Below are 23,040 nucleotides of genomic sequence, written 5' to 3'. Positions count from 1 at the left end.
TTGACTCCTGCAAATTCAAACTTACCCCTTTCAGAATGTTGAAAACCCCTTTAGTGATTTCTGTGTGGTCATAATAAGTTGGTAGATTACCAATAATTTATTAATAACATTGAATGATTGTTTGGCTGAATTTGCTGAATTCAATGCTTGGATGATATACTGGTATTTACAAAAACTTAAGAACTGTAAAGTCTACTTTAAAGTTGTTGTGAGTTTGTACCCATAATTATTTCCATAAACCGGCCTCGGTGGCGTCGTGGCAGGCCATCGGTCTACAGGCTGGTAGGTACTGGGTTCGGATCCCAGTCGAGGCATGGGATTTTTAATCCAGATACCGACTCCAAACCCTGAGTGAGTGCTCCGCAAGGCTCAATGGGTAGGTGTAAACCACTTGCACCGACCAGTGATCCATAACTGGTTCAACAAAGGCCATGGTTTGTGCTATCCTGCCTGTGGGAAGCGCAAATAAAAGATCCCTTGCTGCCTGTCGTAAAAAGAGTAGCCTATGTGGCGACAGCGGGTTTCCTCTGAAAATAGTGTCAGAATGACCATATGTTTGACGTCCAATAGCCGATGATAAGATAAAAAATCAATGTGCTCTAGTGACGTCGTTAAATAAAACAAACTTTACTTTATTTCCATAATGTAAAATGGTGATGATAAATACAGCAATGTGCTCTAGTGGTGTCTTTAAACAAAACAAACTTTAAGTAAAAAAATGTTGTCTCGTTAAAGGAAGGGACAATTAAGGCATTTGGCCTGGTATGCATATTTAACGATATATAATGCACATTATTGCTTAATATCAACAAGTATAATCATATAGTAATTAATAAAACGGTTAAATGTGACAGCTATTATATATAACAGGCACTGCCATTTTGTACCATCTCAGTGAGTACGCCCTCTGGTGAGCTGGTGGTTACGTAATACTTAACGCATAACGTCAGGAATGAGCATTTGAACTAGAGAAACACAATTTATCTGTTTTTTGCGGGATGATAAAGTCATACATTGCAATGTTCTGTAATAATACACATCCCAGTAAGCCAGCAATAAGTATATTACTTTTCAATACAAAATAAAATACCATTGTCAAAGTGGCTACACAACAAGTTGAAATAATTAACAATGTTTTGTCCATGCATTAACCTACGTACTGAAATGATACACAGTGTTTTCTTAGTTAATTGGTCTATGCTGTTAGTTGCTTCTACCAGTGATTCCTGATTGGCAGGTATGTATTTGATTGGTAACCAGACGAGCCATTAATTGACGCTGTCTAGACACAAAAATACATACCGGTATTGTGGAATATTACCTGTCGCACCTAAAATGGTAATGGACATGTCGTTTTTGCTCCAACATAGCATATCAATAGGCCTAATAGTGTACATTTTTCCTTTGGATTATTTAACAGAGAAAAATACTATAACCCCATTTTGTTCGGTTAATGCAACTTGAAATATATTTAGTTAAATAGTTTATTACATTATTACGTCATTTATGCTGTTTTACAAGTCGGGTTGATAAAAAAAAGCGCCTTGTCGAAAATTACTGCTTTTGTTTACATTCTACATACAGGAGATGGTCAGGAGCTGACGTCACTTCGCCCTAAGCTATCCCACCGGACGTCACAAAAACAAAACGGCTGCCCCCAATTAGCAGGAATAATCATGGGTTTTTTTATTAAAGGGACATTCCTGAGTTTGCTGCAATTTTTAAGATGTTATCGACTAACAGAGACTTTTTGACGACTGTAATTGCATATCAAATATATTTTTCTGCATAAAATATTAGCGGCTGTATATTAAACGTGTTTCTGATCGTTCTAATATTTGTACTGGGTCAAATTTAATTTTATTTCCTAAAAAAGATTTTTTTCGTACGTACGAAATTATTAAAAAAAACAAATCCAGTTTGGGCTTGTTACAAATATTAAGACGACCAGAAACACATTGAATATAAAGACACTGATATTCCAAACAAGAAAATATATTTAATATGTAAGTTTAATTGTAGAAATATTTTATTAGTAGAAAACATCTTACAATGGAGAAAACTCAGGAATGTCCCTTTAAAGCGGCAGTATCGGGAATATTTTTATTATTTAAGCAATTACGCTTGGTGCATATATGACGCCGCACTCCGCATTGGTTTCACTACGCTGGCTTATCACAAGTATAGAATTCCCCAACAAGAGATCATGTGAGATTTCGTAATTTTTTAACAAATTTAACTGTCTTGATTGAAGGGTCATCTCATATCTCCAAAACATATTTATATAAATAGAGGTATGGTACGTCTTTCCAGGGGTCGGTGGGTGGGGGATTTGCCGTGAAATTTTGACAGTGGCCAGCTGTTGGCATACGCGTTACATGTAAGGGGGTGTTACTAATTACGTAACGCTCTAGGGGTAGAGAAAGAGTATACTGTGTTCAATTTACGTAACATTTTTCAAGACTATATGTTATTTTTATTCATTACTTAGACCTAAAAAGGTGTTTTTTGGAAATGCTCGTTCAGTCTAGGATCGATCCCCATCGACGGGTATATAAAAGACCATGGTATGTGATATCCTGTCTGTGGGATGGTACATATAAACAATCCCTTGCTAAAAAAAAATGTAGTGGGTTTCCAAGGCGCATGTGCAGTGAGTTCAGCGGGGTTGGGGTTATAGATTGTGTTGAGCGAAGTTTTTTTTAAGCTTGGGCAAGTAAGGGTTTCGACCTCCAATACCCTCCCCCTGCACATGTTTCCTCTCTAAGATTATATGTCAAAACAGCAGATGGAAGGAAGGATAGGATATGTTTTATTTAACGACGCACTCAACACATTTTATTTACGGTTGTATGGGGTCAGATGATTATTAAATCAATATGCTTTATCTTTGATGTCGTTAAACAACCCCCGCCCATACTTTACCCTTTCTAAACGAAATAATATTTATTTAATTTGTCGATTTTAACACGTAAAATTAAGAAGTGAAAACGTTCATTGTCTACTTTAGTATATTTTATTTTTAAAATATATACATCATTAATGTGTTACTACTATACAAACTAAACTTTGAACGTTCTACTAACACTTTATAAAATATCAATTCTGAAATAGGAAGGTACGACTGTTGATAATATGTTGTCAAGATCAAACCGGTTTTAACTAAAGACTCTTAATACCGTATCCTCAACCAAACGTTCTTCGTACAGCGCAAGATTTCTCTTTTAATTTTTTGAGATGAACCCAAAAATTTGAAATCGGCAAACGCACGTGTTAACTGAAACTCACAACAGGCTGTCGTTTGTGCTTTGCCGAGCTATGGCGGCACAGGCGACGAATCAAGCGTATACGTTTGACGATATTCGTTCATAGCAAACACACATAACTTTTTTAAAAGTGCATTTGAGCTTGTATTTCACATTTGTACATGATGTTATAATATGGTAACCAGAGAATGTAACTTTAACTCTAAAATTATGCGTTTTTCATTTGCTAAAGTGTTAGTATGTGTTTGTGGTCCGGGTATGCATCTTTCCAACACATAAGGCTCTTGTTTGAGTTGACCCTACCTTTAAACAGAAGACCTTGGAGAAGTCAACGCTATATAGTCCGTCCCAAAGAACATTTAAAATGTTAAGTATCACAGTGCGATTTGCTATGCAAATTTCAGACAATGCTACACAATTGTCAGACATTAAACAATAGTTGCTAATCAAATTTTAATCGACTAGAAATATAGCTAATTAAGATTTTGAAAACAAAACATTCCATGCGATTTTTTTTTAAAATAATTTCAGTTTTGTTTGACATATGAATAAAAGTAAAACTTAAAAGTGTTTTGCAAATAACCCCAAAAAACAATACCCAAAACAAACTATTTTTGTGTCCAATTTAAAAAACTGTCAGCTCAGAAATAGTAGTGAATTCTATAGCATGAAAAAAGGCGTTCCCTGTGGGCATGGGCATCATTTGGTGGGGGACATGTCCCCCCCCCCTTTTAGCAGTGGGGGGGGGACAGAATATCTGATGTCCCCCCACTTTACTCTAAATGTTCTCAGACAGCCACAATGACCTTCATTTTTCAAAATTTTCGGGGGGGGGGGGCATGCCCCCAGACCCCCCTAGAGTCGCTTCACGCCTAGGGCGCTCGCGATTAGTCGCACGAAATATTGTTAGAACCCAATTGTCTCCCCCCCACACACACACACTTTTTCCTTGCAAATGACGCCCATGCCTGTGGGACGGACTATCAGTTAATCTCATCTCGTCCATGGCATGCCGCAGTCATAATCATACAATGCAGCAATGGAAAGGGAGGGTGGTTTTACAAACAGAAATAGTCTACTTTTTAGTGTTATCCGGCCATAAAAAGATAATTTGATAATAATGCAGTCTGTTTTTTGCACATAGCTATCTTACTTCATTCCGAAAAATAGGCAATACATCTGTTAAATTCCGTGAACTAAACGACATGACATAATATTAATATGACCAGATTTAACGCCGTCAATCCTTTCTTCTTCGTTTGTGTTTCCCACCTCTTCTTTAGTCACTCCTTCGCGCCGTCTGATAATTACACCGTAACATGTTTGCAGACGTTTTCACATGGGGGTTTTCATGGTGAAACCATACCAGGCCTTAGGAAGCTCACTGGAGTGTGTGTGTGTGTGGGGGGGGGGGGGGGGAGAGACACACTATCTAATGGCAGGAAGCGCAGTCTTTAGTGAGGAGGCACAAACCATATCTGTATTGATTCGCACAAGCCTCATCATATTCTCCCACTTAAATACACGTACATTGCACACTGCTCCCTCTCTGTCTGTCTGTCTATCTCTAACAAATCACTGTATTTGCAACCTCCTACAGTTGATCGTTAGCAGGAGTCGAAATACTGGCGTCCCGACCAGTTTTGGCCGGTCAACGTCACCACGAACTGGGAGACGTTCTTTTTGCGTTTACATTCACACAGTATAGTTTTAGTTCATCAGGGTTTGATTCGGGTCGGCACAATTTGTAGCTTTCCAGACCAAATATCCGGCAAGAATATCATACAAATTTTACCCCCACCCCACCCCATACCAATTTCTTTTGATTCAATCAGTAGATTGCTCGGGCTAGGTTCACTGCGGGTGTCATCAATGGGTCACTTTTGACGAATACCTTTTATTCAGTCTGTATTGACTGTTAAAATATCCACTAAACTCTTTGTCAAATGCAACCTGACAGTGTCATTCAGATTGGTGAAGCCATTTTGGCAGGGACATTGGTACTCTAGACAAGGTAGAAATGATGTATTGTCGTGCTGGAGAATTATCGTCCACTGGATGAGTTTGTGCAGATAGACCATCCCATCCACTCCTTGTGGAGTGGAGGAAAAACATGTACTAAATCCACTGGAGTAACCTCGTCGAAACATGGACTAGCATCCTTTTCAGTTAATCAACCTATTCATAGCAACCAGCTAAATAAACCTTTCTTGATGAACCATCAATACCTCAAGAACAAAAATCCTTAAAATGTAGGTCATCAAGATACTCCTTAAATTTTAGATCTTGAAGTGAAGTGTATGATGATTTGGGGACGTCTGCTTAAATCACCATCAAGTGTGTGGTCATGGTGAAACTTTAAACATGACACCACTTATTTTTTAATGTTAATGAAATTTTGGAGAAGATATCAGTGGTTCATATCAACAAGAATTCTGTGGAATTAAATGTTTAGCCTACCAATAACTTTTTTTCTGTGCACTGTGATGAACATCCATAGGTGCAACTATAAACCAAGTTTCACTTAATAGGACTTAAGAGTTTGTAATCTAAACATGCAACTTCCCACCACTACCGTTGTACAGGTAATACCTATATCTGACCACTTCGTAGACAAAAAATGTAACGAAAATATTAGGTACGGGTGTCTCTCTGTGTGTGTGTGTGTGTGTGGCTCGCTCTCTCGCTCTCTCTCTCTGTGGCTGTCTTGTCGTGAACTGTACCAATTGGCTCAACAGAACTGACCCCATGCTCATAAATCAATGAGACAAAACAGGTCATTTGAGAATTTTTTATTTCCACAAAGCATGAAAAATGAAATTAATTTTTAAAAAGCAGCAGAAAATAAAGCAAAAAAAAAAAAGGGGAAAAAAAAAAGCCAGCAAGCTAGTGTTAAAAGCATACATCTTAATTCTATTAAAACAGAATCTTACATCACACCATAAACTACTTTTAGTATGAATAACTTGTTTTCGATTTATAAACAAAGGATCTCTTGAGAAAATAACCTTGCAGGTTTTCTTATCCCACCTTGGACGACAGCAGATTTACAAATAATCAAATTTGAATCACTTGATACGCAATAGGTAATTACCTCATTAGACATCTATCCTTTCAAATCTAACCCTGCGGCATCCCTACATACAAAGATCACAATTCCACACCTGAAGCTAATCGCACACTAGTTCTTTGGCCAGATAATTATGAAATATATTTGCCAAAATGTACTTTCCATTTGTACGTAAAGCTTAAGAAAATATCATATTTTTCAATGCATTTGCGATACTGGTGATATTAATTTTCATTTGGAGCAACCAAACCAATCAAATGTAGACATTCTAACATAGGATGAACTTGTCACCTAACAAATCAACATTAATAAGCATATTAATGACAAATGAATAAGATGGACACATTCTCATCGCTAGTTCCATTTCTAAGTTGACTGCTGATCACATAATGGAGATTTATCATCAAGGAATATAACCATATGTTTACACTGTTATCAAATAAAAATCACATCTCATTCTACATATTTATGAAGCTATCTTAGCTCTAAAATTTCATACAACTGTTTTAAGCTACGACGTTACAATGACGCATGGCATAGCGTAGGACAGTTTTAAGATATCATAGCACTAAGACGGCTTTGAAAGTGTGTAAAATAAATGATGTAACCCTAAGTAACCAGTACATTATTATATATTTTTTTATAAACAGCTGTTTGAATTTTATTCTGATTGGTCAATTGATTGGAACAAACATTATTATAAATTTGGACCAATGCATTGTTTAAAAACACAGGATACTAAGCAAAACTTGAATACCGCGTACTTTCATTCATTGACTGGATGAAGAGTTCAGCAAACACACAACAAACTTTGTCAAATGTCATTAATGGAAAGTAGCCCCGTTTTATTCAGCTAGCTACATGGGTTTATTATTGTGAAGTTGATATGGTAATCATTTAAAATGTTCAACATTAGTAACATGATAAAACAGTTACTTTAACCACTGCAAAATTTGCTAGCCAACTAAAAGCAGTCAACATTTGTTCTAAATGAATATGACTTATTTTTTTCTTAAATGTGCATGGTGCATGTTACATTATAATTTGCATGCGGTACAGGGAAAACAATAAATCTTCGATATCACTCTGGCTGTATTGTGGTTATCTATAGGCTAGTACAGTGTGCTTAGTTGCCTCAACAAACTATCAAACAAAACAAATATTGAAAAATTTAAATTGGAATATTTTATTGATCATAAACTGGAAAACCCCCCCAAAACAATAAAAATTAGAATGTTGATTTAGTTCATTTAAAACAAAAACAAAAACATTTTTAAACATGCTTTGAGATAAACCTCCTAGAATTTCATTGTTCTAGGAGTTTTAACTATTTCATCAACAGAGCCAAATGTAAAAACTTAACAAAGAGGTAAACCAGAGTGAACTGCACACATCCATACAACTGGATGACCTTTGTAAAACCTTATCTAAACTTCAACCTAAACATCATCTGTGCTAAAACGGTTTGTGGTTATATTTCATAGGATCTTCTCCAAAATATTTATTCTACCCATTCCAAAATCTGCCTTCCAAAGACAAAACCTAGTCCCTCACTTTTTGGTCAAAATTTAAATCGTATACCTTTTCAAATTGTAAGGTAATTCACTGACAAATTGACCTTGTTTTACCATCATCACAAACCCAGAACCTGGCACTGTCGTTTCACTGCCTCAAAATATTTTTAAAAATTCACTAAAAACACTTAGAAGAGCAGGGATGTCATTAATAGGTAGCTGCCGATGATTTTTTGCCACCTAATTAATAAATGTTAGCCTGGTTTAGAATTACAAAGAATAAATACTTCATAACTGAATGTCAGTATTTTTACATAATTTGTACATGTTGATATGTGATATGCATTTTAAAGTTGGTCCCTGATTGGTTAATATAGCTGGTAGTTAATTATAAGATTTGAGATTAACCAATAAAAATGTGTCATTCTTAGGCTTTGGTATCAACTTGGCATTCATAGTAGATGGTTAACAGCTGCCTATATAATTTAATTTTCACCTGTTAGTTTATGCTAACAGACATTGGTGAACTGACATCGGTGCCTAATCCATATTTTTTTTATTGCAATCAACCAACCAAATACTAAGGCACAACTTTTATTATTTCTTGTTTTCTTCAAAACAAGTAAAAACCGAAATGCTAGATTTTGCTTCTGGATGGCAGAAATGGTCAACTATGTCATGACTGCACTGAGTAATGGATATTTTAAAAATATTCACAGTTGAAGACTTATTAATAATATAACACTTATACTCTGGAGAATCAACAACATAGCATGATAAAAATATCACTGAATATAAATGTTTTTGTCAGAGTAAGATACCATGTCCTCAGTATTAAAATTATAAAATGTAATCAAAGAAATCTGAGCCATTAAAATGTTTTGTCACCTGACTCGTTTCTGTTTTTTCCCCAGACAAGTTTCCTATAAAGAGAAGACATCACATTTGGCGAAGACCCTATCAGAAAGCTAATGATATGCCAATAATTGTAATGAAATTTCAAAAAGCTTTCACACCAAAGATGAGATCTATTCTACAAGTATTTTATATTTAATGTCTTGTTAATAAGTTAAGATTAACCTCTCAATGTCCGACATACACAAACCCGACTCAAAAGTAGCACACTGATGTGAGAAGGTGAAATCTGTTTACAAATAAAGACGACTCCATCACAAATAAATGATCTACTTCAACAGGTAAATGAATATAAACTCACAAGAGGTCTGTCAAAAACACACAACTCAAATGAAAAGAATGTTACAGTAAGAACAGAAGATTAACTGTACCATATTGCAGTGAGCATAACGCCTACCTGACCATGGTACAAACTAACAGATTCACTACATACAGGAGCTACAGAGCAACACAGAGACCAGGCTACTCCTTCAATCTCTATGTCAAGGGGCGACTGGGGCTCATTTCTTAAGGGAGGGCGGGCTGTAGATTTTCTCCCATTCTGAAGGTCAGAGATAATTGGTCACCAGACTCTCAACATTTCCAGGTCCCCATTGGGTCAGCTGGTCCTGCAATATAAACCGACAAATATGAAAACAACCAACCATAATGTTGTGAATCAATGGTCACCATACTATTAACCATCGTCAAACAACAATCAACATACTGTAAACTATCGTCAATCAATGATCAACATAATGTCAACTATCGTCAATCAATGGTCACCATACTGTCAACTATCGTCAATTAATGGTCAACATACTATTAAACATCGTCGATCAATGGTCACCATACTATTAACCATCATCAATCAACGATCAACATACTATTAACCATCGTCGATCAATGGTCACCATACTGTTAACCATCATCGATCAATGGTCACCATACTATTAACCATCGTCAATCAACGATCAACATACTATTAACCATTGTCAATCAATGGTCACCATACTATTAACCATCGTCAATCAATGGTCACCATACTATTAACCATTATTAATCAACGATCAATATACTATTAACCATCGTCAATCAATGGTCACCATACTATTAACCATCGTCAATCAACGGTCAACATACTATTAACCATTATTAATCAACGATCAACATACTATTAACCATCGTCAATCAATGGTCACCATACTATGAACCATCGTCAATCAACGGTCAACATACTATTAACCATCGTCGATCAATGGTCACCATACTGTTAACCATCGTCAATCAATGGTCACCATACTATTAACCATCGTCAATCAATGGTCACCATACTATTAACCATTATTAATCAACGATCAACATACTATTAACCATCGTCAACCAATGGTCACCATACTATTAACCATCGTCAATCAAAGGTCAACATACTATTAACCATTATCAATCAATGGTCACCATACTATTAACCATCATCAATCAATGGTCACCATACTATTAACCATCGTCAATCAACGATCAACATACTATTAACCATCGTCAATCAACGATCACCATACTATTAACCATCGTCAATCAACGGTCAACATACTATTAACCATTATTAATCAACGATCAACATACTATTAACCATTATCAATCAATGGTCACCATACTATTAACCATTATCAATCAATGGTCACAATACTATTAACCATCATCAATCAATGGTCACCATACTATTAACCATCGTCAATCAACGATCAACATACTATTAACCATCGTCAATCAACTGTCACCATACTATTAACCATCGTCGATCAATGGTCACCATACTATTAACCATCATCGATCAACGATCAACATACTATTAACCATCATCGATCAACATACTATTAACCATCGTCAATGAATGGTTACCATACTATTAACCATCGTCAATCAATGGTCACCATACAATTAACCATCATCAATCAATGGTCACCATACTATTAACCATCGTCAATCAATGATCAACATACTATTAACCATCGTCAATCAATGGTCAACATACTATTAACCATCGTCAATCAACGGTCAACATACTATTAAGTATCGTCAATCAATGGTCACCATACTATTAACCATCATCAATCAATGGTCAACATACTATTAACTATCGTCAATCAATGGTCAACATACTATTAACCATCATCAATCAACGATCAACATACTATTAACTATCATCAATCAATGGTCACCATACTATTAAGTATCGTCAATCAATGGTCACCATACTGTCAACTATCGTCAATCAATGATCACCATAATGTCAACTATCGTCAATCAATGGTCACCATACTGTCAACTATCGTCAATTAATGGTCAACATACTATTAAATATCGTCGATCAATGGTCACCATACTATTAACCATCATCAATCAACGATCAACATACTATTAACCATCGTCGATCAATGGTCACCATACTGTTAACCATCGTCGATCAATGGTCACCATACTATTAACCATCATCAATCAACGATCAACATACTATTAACCATTGTCAATCAATGGTCACCATACTATTAACCATCGTCAATCAATGGTCACCATACTATTAACCATTATTAATCAACGATCAATATACTATTAACCATCGTCAATCAATGGTCACCATACTATTAACCATCGTCAATCAACGGTCAACATACTATTAACCATTATTAATCAACGATCAACATACTATTAACCATCGTCAATCAATGGTCACCATACTATGAACCATCGTCAATCAACGGTCAACATACTATTAACCATCGTCGATCAATGGTCACCATACTGTTAACCATCGTCAATCAATGGTCACCATACTATTAACCATCGTCAATCAATGGTCACCATACTATTAACCATTATTAATCAACGATCAACATACTATTAACCATCGTCAACCAATGGTCACCATACTATTAACCATCGTCAATCAAAGGTCAACATACTATTAACCATTATCAATCAATGGTCACCATACTATTAACCATCATCAATCAATGGTCACCATACTATTAACCATCGTCAATCAACGATCAACATACTATTAACCATCGTCAATCAACGATCACCATACTATTAACCATCGTCAATCAACGGTCAACATACTATTAACCATTATTAATCAACGATCAACATACTATTAACCATTATCAATCAATGGTCACCATACTATTAACCATTATCAATCAATGGTCACCATACTATTAACCATCATCAATCAATGGTCACCATACTATTAACCATCGTCAATCAACGATCAACATACTATTAACCATCGTCAATCAACTGTCACCATACTATTAACCATTGTCGATCAATGGTCACCATACTATTAACCATCATCGATCAACGATCAACATACTATTAACCATCATCGATCAACATACTATTAACCATCGTCAATGAATGGTTACCATACTATTAACCATCGTCAATCAATGGTCACCATACAATTAACCATCATCAATCAATGGTCACCATACTATTAACCATCGTCAATCAATGATCAACATACTATTAACCATCGTCAATCAATGGTCAACATACTATTAACCATCGTCAATCAACGGTCAACATACTATTAAGTATCGTCAATCAATGGTCACCATACTATTAACCATCATCAATCAATGGTCAACATACTATTAACTATCGTCAATCAATGGTCAACATACTATTAACCATCGTCAATCAACGATCAACATACTATTAACTATCATCAATCAATGGTCACCATACTATTAAGTATCGTCAATCAATGGTCACCATACTGTCAACTATCGTCAATCAATGATCACCATAATGTCAACTATTGTCAATCAACGGTCATCATACAATACAATCGTATTGTCAACTATCATCAATCAACGGTTATCATACAATTCATATTTACAAAATAGACTTAACTGCAACATTTGACCCAAAAAATTACACTAGCCATTGGGCATGGCAATAGTAGTTATTTACTAGCCCAACATTGAATATCACTAGCCATGGGCGTGGGGCTACCATAATCTAGAAGCCCTGAATGAGCAACAATGTTTTTCAATTAACGAGAGATAGAGATGAACTTGTTAGATAAGAGTTACCTGAGGCAGGTAGAGGCATATGCTGGACAGCTTGAAGACTATCATCTTGTTCTTGGTAGTCTAGACAAAAAACCCAAAACAACTCAAAACACCAACATGCTTCAACCACCTGCTCAGTTAAATTACAGCTAGAATCTAAAGTTTATTATAGAACATTTTGTAACAGCACACAAAACAAACATTAAATTTAGTTTTTTTTAAACTGCTAAATTATTCATCTAATCCACATATGTGTAACCAGTTTATTACATTTAGTTTAAGCAATAATTCATTCATTAAATGGATCACACACACAACTGATGAAAACTAAGAGTTCAGAAAAGTAAACATTTTAGACATCATTGAAGACCTTAGCTTAAGAAATGTTTTGAAGAGTTGCTTTTCTAAATTGTTAGCCACATTTACCAAACTGCTAGGAAACGTTCAACTGTGATACTGATTCTGTAGTTAACAGCACACTGACATGCCTACATCAGACCAGGACTTAAGAAAATTAACAATAACCCATCAACAGGTAACATAAAAACAGAATATTGTAACTTACAGGTTAACTTATGATTTGCATTTCAAATGAAAAAAAATTGTTACTGTTATACAGTGTGGTTAAAAAAGTAAACTGCAGGCATTTGTTTTATTTATTTATTTCTACAGTGAAACATCATCAGCCAATAAATATAGTTTTGCTTTTATTAAAACATTGCCAATATTATTAACACCCAAAATCTTTTCTTGCGACTTGTAAAAAAGATTAATTAAATCGGTGACAGACTACAAAATATTAGACGAGTCAGTAGTAAAAAAAAATGTAGTCACCATTCTGATCACATGATAATTACTTTAGAGCCAAATTGCTACTTCAGTCAAAGATAACAAAAATATCATTTAAAAAAGAAATGTGTGAAGGCTTTTCACAGAGTTTTTATAATTAACAATATTTTTTAAAAATATAATGTATGCCAAATCTTCTTTCCCCATCAGGCAACTAAATAGACGTCAGTTCTCGGAATTTTCAATCCCCTAAACAACCAGACTAGATCTAGCATTCACCAATTGTGAATTTTAAACAGTCTTTTCTTTCAAATTTAGAATTTTAATGAATAATTTTCTGTTCACCCAGAGCTATCCCCGACAACCTTTCCCGTTTTGTGTGAAGCCCTGCTACGTGACTACCAACCTGTACCTGGTGTTTTGTGTGAAGCCCTGCTACGCGACTACCAACCTGAATCGGGTGTTTTGTGTGAAGCCCTGTTATGGGACTATACCAACCTGTATCTGGTGTTTTGTGTGAAGCCCTGCTACGCAACTATACCAACCTGTATCTGGTGTTTTGTGTGAAGCCCCGCTACGCGACTATACTAACCTGTATCTGGTGTTTCGTGTGAATCCCTGCTACGTGACTATAGTAACCTGTAACTGGTGTTTTGTGTGAAGCCCCGCTATGCGACTATACTAACCTGTATCTGGTGTTTTGTGTGAAGCCCCGCTACGTGACTATACTAACCTGTATCTGGTGTTTTGTGTGAAGCCCTGCTACGTGACTATACTAACCTGTATCTGGTGTTTTGTGTGAAGCCCTGCTACGTGACTATAGTAACCTGTATCTGGTGTTTTGTGTGAAGCCCTGCTACGTGACTATACTAACCTGTATCTGGTGTTTTGTGTGAAGCCCCGCTATGCGACTATACTAACCTGTATCTGGTGTTTTGTGTGAAGCCCCGCTATGCGACTATACTAACCTGTATCTGGTGTTTTGTGTGAAGCCCCGCTATGCGACTATACTAACCTGTATCTGGTGTTTTGTGTGAAGCCCCGCTATGCGACTATACTAACCTGTACCTGGTGTTTTGTGTGAAGCCCTGCTACGCGACTATACTAACCTGTATCTGGTGTTTTGTGTGAAGCCCTGCTACGCGACTATACTAACCTGTATCTGGTGTTTTGTGTGAAGCCCTGCTACGCGACTATACTAACCTGTATCTGGTGTTTTGTGTGAAGCCCTGCTACGTGACTATACTAACCTGTATCTGGTGTTTTGTGTGAAGCCCTGCTACGCGACTATACTAACCTGTATCTGGTGTTTTGTGTGAAGCCCTGCTACATGACTATACTAACCTGTATCTGGGGTTTTGTGTGAAGCCCTGCTATGCGACTATACTAACCTGTATCTGGGGTTTTGTGTGAAGCCCTGCTATGCGACTATACTAACCTGTATCTGGTGTTTGTTGACGAACAGGAACACAGTCTGTGACGGGTTGCTGATGATGGGACACGGTCGCTCACGGTTCGTCAACAGTCGCATCAGCTGACGCTCATAGTCCTGCTGGCGGAACTCAAACTTCGCCTGTGTCAGGCAAAAAACTTTTGATAAGATTCCTCTAACCATATTCTACTACAGCTGAATGAATGCACCAAGTGGCTAATATGATACGAGTAAAAAATATGGGATCTTGAGTGCAAATAATTATTCCTGACTATAAACCAGCTTTCATCTGGGCCAACAAATTACTATATCTCCTAAAGTCAAGGGCCATAACTCTGTGAATAATGGATAAATCACCATGAAGTTAAACTTGATCAGTAACAGTACATGATAAAGATATACACAAAATTTCATCTCAGTATCTTCAGGCATTGCCAAAACAAAAATCTATAAAAAGATCTGGAAAACACATTTTTGTCTCCTATGTTCATGGGCCAAAACTGTCTAGAACTAGTGTATTGCAATGAAACTGAAACTTGATCTGTAACAAACCATTTAGTGTTGTTTATTAATCATCAGCTACTGGATGTCAAACATTTGGTTCTTCTGACAGTCTTAAGACAGGGCACAATATTTCACGAGAACTGTTGTTCTGTTCGTGTGTCGCTTACGCAACTTTAAAATCACGAGAACTGCCAAATGGTTATGTGGTGAACAATTACATTCTAAAATATCATATATCAGTACTGAAAGTCAAAATCAGTTTGTTTCTGTACCACCAGAGTAGCACAGAAGATTTTGTAGTTCAAAGAAAGAAAGAAGTGTTTTATTTAACGACGCACTCAACACATTTTATTTACGGTTATATGGCATCAGACATATAGTTAAGGACCACACAGATTTTGAGAGGAAACCCGCTGTCGCCACTACATGGGCTACTCTTACGATTGGCAGCAAGGGATCTTTTATTTGCGCTTCCGACAGGCAGGATAGCACAAACCATGGCCTTTGTTGAACCAGTTATGGATCACTGGTCGGTGCAAGTGGTTTACACCTACCCATTGAGCCTTGCGGAGCACTCACTCAAGGTTTGGAGTCGGTATCTGGATTAAAAATCCCATGCCTCGACTAGGAACCGAACCCAGTACCTACCAGCATGTAGACCAATGGCCTAACCACTATGCCACTGAGGCCAGTCAATGTGTAACTAACGCAGGCCTTACCATGACGGGTCTGAACGGTGCGTGGTCCCCTTTCCAGCGGGAGAACAGATGACATTCAATTCTGTCAATGTCATTACGGGGCCACAAGAAAAAATCCATCTCGGTTGTGCACCCTATGACATCCTGTGAAAAAGAAAACCAGTCATTTACATAGTCAAGTCTTAGTTCAGGACTCAATTACTCATCACAGTTTTGTCAGTTATGTTAACCAATATTTTAACTATATTACAAAATCCAACAGCAAAGTATGACCTAAATAGCATGTACTTATACATAATAAAAATGTGTTGCAAGTCATGACTACTGCCAATGTAAACTCCGATGTGAAAATAAAGTCAGCATGTCTTTTGCTGACATTAACATAAATATTTAAAATACATCAAGGCAAAGTGCTTTGTCTTAATATTTTTTGCCAAGACAATTTTCCGAATTCTAAATGGTGATTCAGTGTTTAGACAGGGCTCTGAATTCAGGAGGCCGAAGCGAATGCTGCTCAAAAGGCACAGCATGCTCTGATAATCAGTTTCAGGAGTACCTTTTGCTTTCTACTATACTTTTCACAGTATTCCTCATATATCCAGAATGACTAAATTTTCACGAGTGATAATAAAAATAAAACGTTTTTATCTGTGTATGTCTTAAATTTTCTGCATTGCTGTTAATAAAAGTCATACATTAAGTGTAATAAGTTGTTTAATTTCCAGATTACTTTGTTTAACTGCTTTTCAAGTTGTATAATTTGCTTCTGAAGTAAAATTATAGAAGCTGAATTTCGAGCCGTGTTAGGACTGCTCGTTAAGTAGACAACGCACCCTGCGCATGGACTGCCACCGTGGGGCGTGTAACTGCACGACGTCCTTGTCCAGTAGTTCTCGTGAGCTCTCATAGGAGTAGGCTTCATCCTGAAACCAAACAAACATCTACAGATGATCTTGAACACAGGTTTAACAAACCACATTCATAACAAAAATTACTAACTTTTAATAACACATACACACACATATATATATATATACTCTTCAAAAAAAGTAGGGGAACTCTTATACATTACAAGTATTACAGTAGGTTTTATGACCACCAAAGATCTTGAAGGACGATTGGGGTCAGAAGTGAAATTTTAAATATTGCTTTTTTTTAATCAGTAAATTGCAAATTCAAACAATAAAAATGACTAAAAACAAAACAGTAACAACTGTATGATCAACAGAATGAAAAAGATTGACAGAAATAATGTTCCACAGTGATTAATCAACCTTCCTGGAAATCGTCAAAATCGAGAATGACACCCCACGTATGTGTATGGGGCAACTGTGTGATGCATGTGCAAACTATGGAATGTGTTTAGGTGTGTTGATAAACAGACCTGAATGTTCTTTACTAGGATGTCTGTGGTCAAAACGTATGTTCGGTCTAATAGTTGTTATTAACATTAATATTTCAGGTTCCCCTACTTTTTTTGAAGAGTATATATATATATACATATAACTTTTTATATTGAGGTCACATTTACAGAAGTATTCCAAAAGCTGTGTTTAAGAACTTGTTTTGGTCTCATAAACTTCACCACAATAAAACAAAGATCGAACAGCACTTTGATGCAAAATGTTTAAGTTGTTAAGTTCAGTTCACCTCAAAGCCATATACAATAGAAAAAGACACTCAAGGCAGTACAGCTGTCCTACTAATAATGTAATGTCCAGCTCAATCACAGTTACACAGGCCTTGACCGTAACGTGGTAGCCCACCAGTCTACTAGGTTATAAAATCTGTTGTAACTCGGTAAAAATTGGTAGCCCAATAATTTTAATAAATAAATAAAAAAAAATAAAAAGAGAGAGAAAAGCTAAATCATTTATCTTTATTTAAAGATGTTAAGGTGGGTTTTTTTAGGTGTTTAAGCGTCTTGTTAATTGCAGAGTAATGGGATGTGCAAATTTTTTTATCTAGTAGCCCGAGTAACATCCATAGCCAAAACACCCCGGGCAACTGCTAAGGTCGAGCCATGAAGTACTAGTACCTGGTTTTATGATGGCAAATAGGCTGGGTACAGCTAAGCACTCTCAGTGCTATTGGAACAATATTGCACTTATTAGTCCCCATTGTTCATGGCCTTCCAGTGATATGACCCAATGAAGTTTGACAATAGATTCGCTTTATTCCTGCAAACGTTAGTTTGTGAAGATGGTACAAAATTACCAAATATAGTAAACTACAAAATGGTAAAAATCAGTACTACTAAATCACTGGCATGAAACAACCAAAAACCCATGGTACCAAATGACTTTGCCCATGTTATGTATGAAATGATTATAAACTAATTAACTTCATCACGTTTTTTTAAAGACACGGTGGCCAGAAAACAGTCATCACATTGACTTACTTTGACACCTTTAAGAATACATTCTTCATAGTTATTAGTCATCACAGGAACAACTTCTGCTACTTCAAACATTGCTACATTTTTCTTCTGTAAAGAAGAGACACAAGTTACAATAAGAAAAATCTTGCCACAACCAATGACACTATTAAAGCAGGGATGAAATTTGTGGTAGCCAGCTGGACCGTATCACTTTAATCATCCCTCAAATGACTGCACTGAATGGACAAACGTACTAGTACATAGTTAAATAAACAAATGGAGTTAACAACTTGTTTTATCTCACATTTTCAATTTTCAAGTAAATCATTTTGTTTAAAATTGATGGTCACCTTATAGATTACCTGTGTAAATTTATAAAACTTTGCCCAGAGTCAATAAAGGTTGCCTCAGAAAATTAGCCAAATGTCAATTAAAAACCCTATGAGTGTAATGTATCTTTATCATATTATAATATTGTTCACTGAATCACTTTTTTTTAAAAAGAAGGGGGAAAAAAAAGGGGGGGGGGGGGAGGTATGAATGTGGAATCTATGTTATTGTAATGTTTTTTTCCACAATTTGTGTCTGGACAAAATTTGGGGATATCTAACAGTAATTAAAGGAAGGCTAAAGCAAAGCTTTTGGACTGGAATGCATATTCAACAATATATAATGCACATTACTGCTTAATATGAACAAGTATATTATTATATTTAATTAATAAAACGGTTAAATACGATGGCAGTGTTAGATATAACGGGCACAGCCATTTTGTTCCATTCCAGTGGCGAGTCGGTGGTCATGTAATACTTAACACGTAACATCAGGAATGAGTCTTAGAACTAGAGAAACAAATCTACCTGTTTTTTGCGGGATGATAAAATAGTCATGCATTGCAATATTCTGTAATAATATACATCCCAGTAAGCCAGCAATAAGTACATATATATATATATTATTTTTCAATACAAAATAAACCACCATTGTCGAAGTGGCTACACAACAAGTCGCAATAATTATACCATGTTTTGTCCATGTATTAACCTACGTACTGAAATGATACACAGTGTTTTCTTAGTTAATTGGTCTATTCTGTTAGTTGCCTCTACTTGTGATTCCTGATTGGCAGGTGTGTATTTGATTAGAAACCAGACGAGCCTATTAACTGACTCTGTCTAGACACAAAAATGCATACTGGTATTGTGTAATCTTACCTGTAACCCCTAAAATGGTAATGGACATGGTTTATTTCTGTAAATAGTTCTGTAAAACTATTGATTAAGTAGACTTTCCCCATCTAAAATCACAGAACTGACCAATTACATAGTCCCAAAGAAAAGAAAATTATCACTTGGGTATCGTGGACTGTCGTGTTTGCTCCAATGTAGCATACCAATAGGCCTAATAGTGTACATTTTTCCTTTGGATTATTTAAAAGAGAAAAATACTATAACCCCCATTTCATTCCATTCATGCAACTTGAAATATATTTAGTTAAATAGTTTATTATATTATCACATCATTTATGTTGTTTTACTTGTCAGGTTGATCAAAGAGAAGCGCCTTGTAAATTACTGCTTTTGTTTACTCTACATACAGGAGTTGGTCCCAAGCTAGAGTACAGGATGCGTCAAAAAAGAAAAGAAAATAGCTTTCCCCAGTTAGCAGGAATAATCAGGTTTATGCGTTTTTTATTTGTTGAAGTGTTAGTATGTGTTGGTGGTCCAGGTATGCAACTTTCCAACACACAAGGCTCATGTTTGAGTCTACTCTCCCTTTAAAGGTAAGAGATTAATTTATTGTAGTTGTTAACAATCTGGTTAGGACTTTAGTTGATGTCAAATATTAAATACACCCTTAATAATAACAACAGACATGTCAAATGTTAATCAACGGTTAAAGATTACCTATAGTTTACATTAATAAATGACAAAATTACCTTGTCTTTAAAATGAAAGATGATGTACATTTTGAAGTCAAAATGGTCAGCAAGAGATTCTCGTTTCTTGCGTAAATGATGTCGAAGTCTCGTAACGGCAGCACTTTTTCTAGCATGTGGATCACCCATTATTTACATCTACTTACACATACACATTGAAAACTGATTAATCTATTTAAACAAATTTACAATAATGAATACACAAGGACAACTCTTGTTATGTACAGACATTTCATGGTTTTACTTTAGTCTCCATCTTTCTACCAAACAAAAAGTTTTCTCATCACACTAGGATTCGACACTAGCAAAACAATGTTCCTGTGTTATACTATGACGCTGATTAATCATTTTGAAACGTGGGTGCCATCAACTCCAACAAACGCTCAACTCCAGAATAGACCTTTAAAAGGCTTTTTCGTGTACGGGCGAAGCCCAAAATAATTCTGCCAGTCTGTTCGATTCAGGGTTATGTAAAAACCCAAGAAATTGGTGTTCCATGTCTCGTGTCAGTTGAAAACGTGCAAATCAGTGTATTCAATAAATACATCTTGTTAGCCATATATTCCCAAAACCCCACTGAAATGTGGAAATTTACTAAAAGCATATGTTACACAGCCTAAATCAAGTAAAAATGGCGACATCAAGTCATGGGCAAACAACTCTAATCCACATAACACGTCGTTAGGTTGCACTCCACTCATTCATGTATGTTTCATGTCATCTTATTTTCGTGCTTATATCCAATTAAGGTTAAAGTACGCTGTCCTGGACAGACAGTCCAGATAGCTGAGGTATGTGTCCAGGACACTGGGTTAGCTGTTAGTGGTTAATTCATGCCAACTTATTTTCGTTCTCATATCCAATTAAGGTTCAAGTACGCTGGCCTGGGCACACACCTCAGCTATCTGGGCTGTCTGTCTCGGACAGTGGGTTAGTGGTTATTGAGAGAGAAGTCGGTGGGAGCCGGTACCGAGCTGCGAACCCAGTACTATTGAAGACGCAGAACATTTTCTATGTCATTGTCCGCTTTTCACCTACGTATGTAGTTTATATTATATACATATCTATTTACTTTACATACACATACAAACAAAAGCATACCCATGGGCGGATCCAAGGGGGGGGGGACCAGGGGGACGCGTCCCCCCAAAAAAATTGTTCAAGTGCCCTCAAAATGTCCAAGTGCCCTTTTTGTTTGTAGAATTTTTTTTTTTTTAAGTAAACAATAATTATATTGTAGATAAATGAAATCAAGATTTTCGTGTACATGCGCAAGCTTGCAGATATGTGTCTGTGTTATTGAGTCTCAATGGGGCCCCATTGAGGTTCTAACGCGAGTGACGCCAATTTACTTCATTATTGCTAGTATATTATGACGTAGAACTGTAGGAATTCATATTAATTGTCAATATCAAAACTTGTAGTAAGGTGCCCTTTTGACGAGTCAATGTGCCCTTCTTTTTTGGTCCCCCCCCTAAAAATATTACCTGGATCCGCCCATGATACCTCAACATATTTCAACAAACTCAGTCATATTAAATTACATTATGATTTTATCAATTAATTTTAATCAATATATGAAGTAAACGAGCCATAAGGTTTTAAAGGGGCTTCTTCCTTTCAATATATGCACATTCGTCGTCATAAGCATAGCGGCTACCTTTCGGGGAGGGGAGTGGTGGTGTGAGGGTGATGGTGGAAGACTGATTTTTTTTTGCTGCACGAATTAAGCAAAAATGTTTATTCATATATAAGTTGCATTACTGAAAGGAAAAGAAAGAAAGACATGTTTTATTTAACGACGCACTCAACACATTTTATTTACGGTTATATGGCGTCAGACATATGGTTAAGGACCACACAGATATTGAGAGAGGAAACCCGCTGTCGCCACTTCATGGGCTACTATTTCCGATTAACATCAAGGAATCTTTTATATGCACTATCCCACAGACAGGGTAGTACATACCACGGCCTTTGATATACCAGTCGTGGTGTACTGGCTGTAACGAGAAATAGCCCAATGGGTCCACCGACGAGGACAAATCCCACACCGCCCCTTACTGAAAGGAAGGAAGGAAGGAAAACTATTAACGTGCCCATATCCATAGAAGGTTCAGGCTCGTCCATCCTGGGCACGAGTTCTAATTTGCGTCAGAACAAATAATTTGGAATAAATTAGTAAATTAAAATATATATTAATAGTAATTTAAGCCAAAATATGAGATGTAGTACAAATTGCATTACTACCAAACATGCAGCCATACATTGTGAATACAATGATATAGTTTGCTCCAGCATTGAGGGAGGAGGATGGGGTGGGGTGGGGGCGGAGCAGTCGAATCCCCATCTTGTACGGTTATGCAGTTCGCATACGCATTCAGATTTGTTTACGGGAGCTGTAGACAGGTTTTTAAAGCACCTGAAAGTCAATAGGTAATGACTGAATACCCATTAACGACTTCCACAACT

General features: G+C 36.4%; 2 protein-coding genes across 2 annotated transcripts in view; both read right to left on the bottom strand.

Moving 5' to 3' along the window:
- LOC121373940 overlaps positions 1-4,506 on the bottom strand; it is a 32,804-nt gene extending 28,298 nt beyond the window's left edge. Inside the window, exon 1 of the mRNA XM_041500778.1 lies at positions 4,420-4,506. Within this exon, the coding sequence (XP_041356712.1) occupies positions 4,420-4,473 (54 nt within the window). The 5' untranslated portion in view covers positions 4,474-4,506. The remainder of the gene's footprint in view (positions 1-4,419) is intronic.
- A 1,540-nt stretch (positions 4,507-6,046) lies between these two features.
- Positions 6,047-21,207, bottom strand: LOC121374165 (uncharacterized protein C6orf62 homolog). The gene is made up of 7 exons (XM_041501132.1): positions 20,569-21,207; positions 18,651-18,737; positions 17,083-17,172; positions 16,271-16,393; positions 15,054-15,188; positions 12,848-12,907; positions 6,047-9,373 (listed from the first exon to the last, which is right to left on the bottom strand). Exons 1-7 carry the CDS (start codon positions 20,695-20,697, stop codon positions 9,314-9,316), a joined length of 684 nt encoding a protein of 227 aa, XP_041357066.1. The 5' UTR covers positions 20,698-21,207; the 3' UTR covers positions 6,047-9,313.
- Between the last annotated feature and the right edge of the window lie 1,833 nt (positions 21,208-23,040).

Source organism: Gigantopelta aegis, chromosome 6 (assembly GCF_016097555.1).
Source record: "Gigantopelta aegis isolate Gae_Host chromosome 6, Gae_host_genome, whole genome shotgun sequence".
Classification (NCBI taxonomy): Eukaryota; Metazoa; Mollusca; class Gastropoda; order Neomphalida; family Peltospiridae; genus Gigantopelta; species Gigantopelta aegis.
The sequence above is the reverse complement of the archived record's forward strand: the minus strand, read 5'-3'. Positions and strand labels throughout refer to the sequence as shown.

Coding starts and splice junctions, on each gene's coding strand:
- LOC121374165 (XM_041501132.1), bottom strand. CDS start 20,697: ATGGGTGATCCACATGCTAGAAAAAGTGCTGCCGTTACGAGACTTCGA. Junction 16,394..17,082: donor GGTGGCAGTCCATGCGCAGG/GTGCGTTGTCTA, acceptor TCTTTTTCACAG/GATGTCATAGGGTGCACAAC. Junction 15,189..16,270: donor CACCGTTCAGACCCGTCATG/GTAAGGCCTGCG, acceptor TGCCTGACACAG/GCGAAGTTTGAGTTCCGCCA.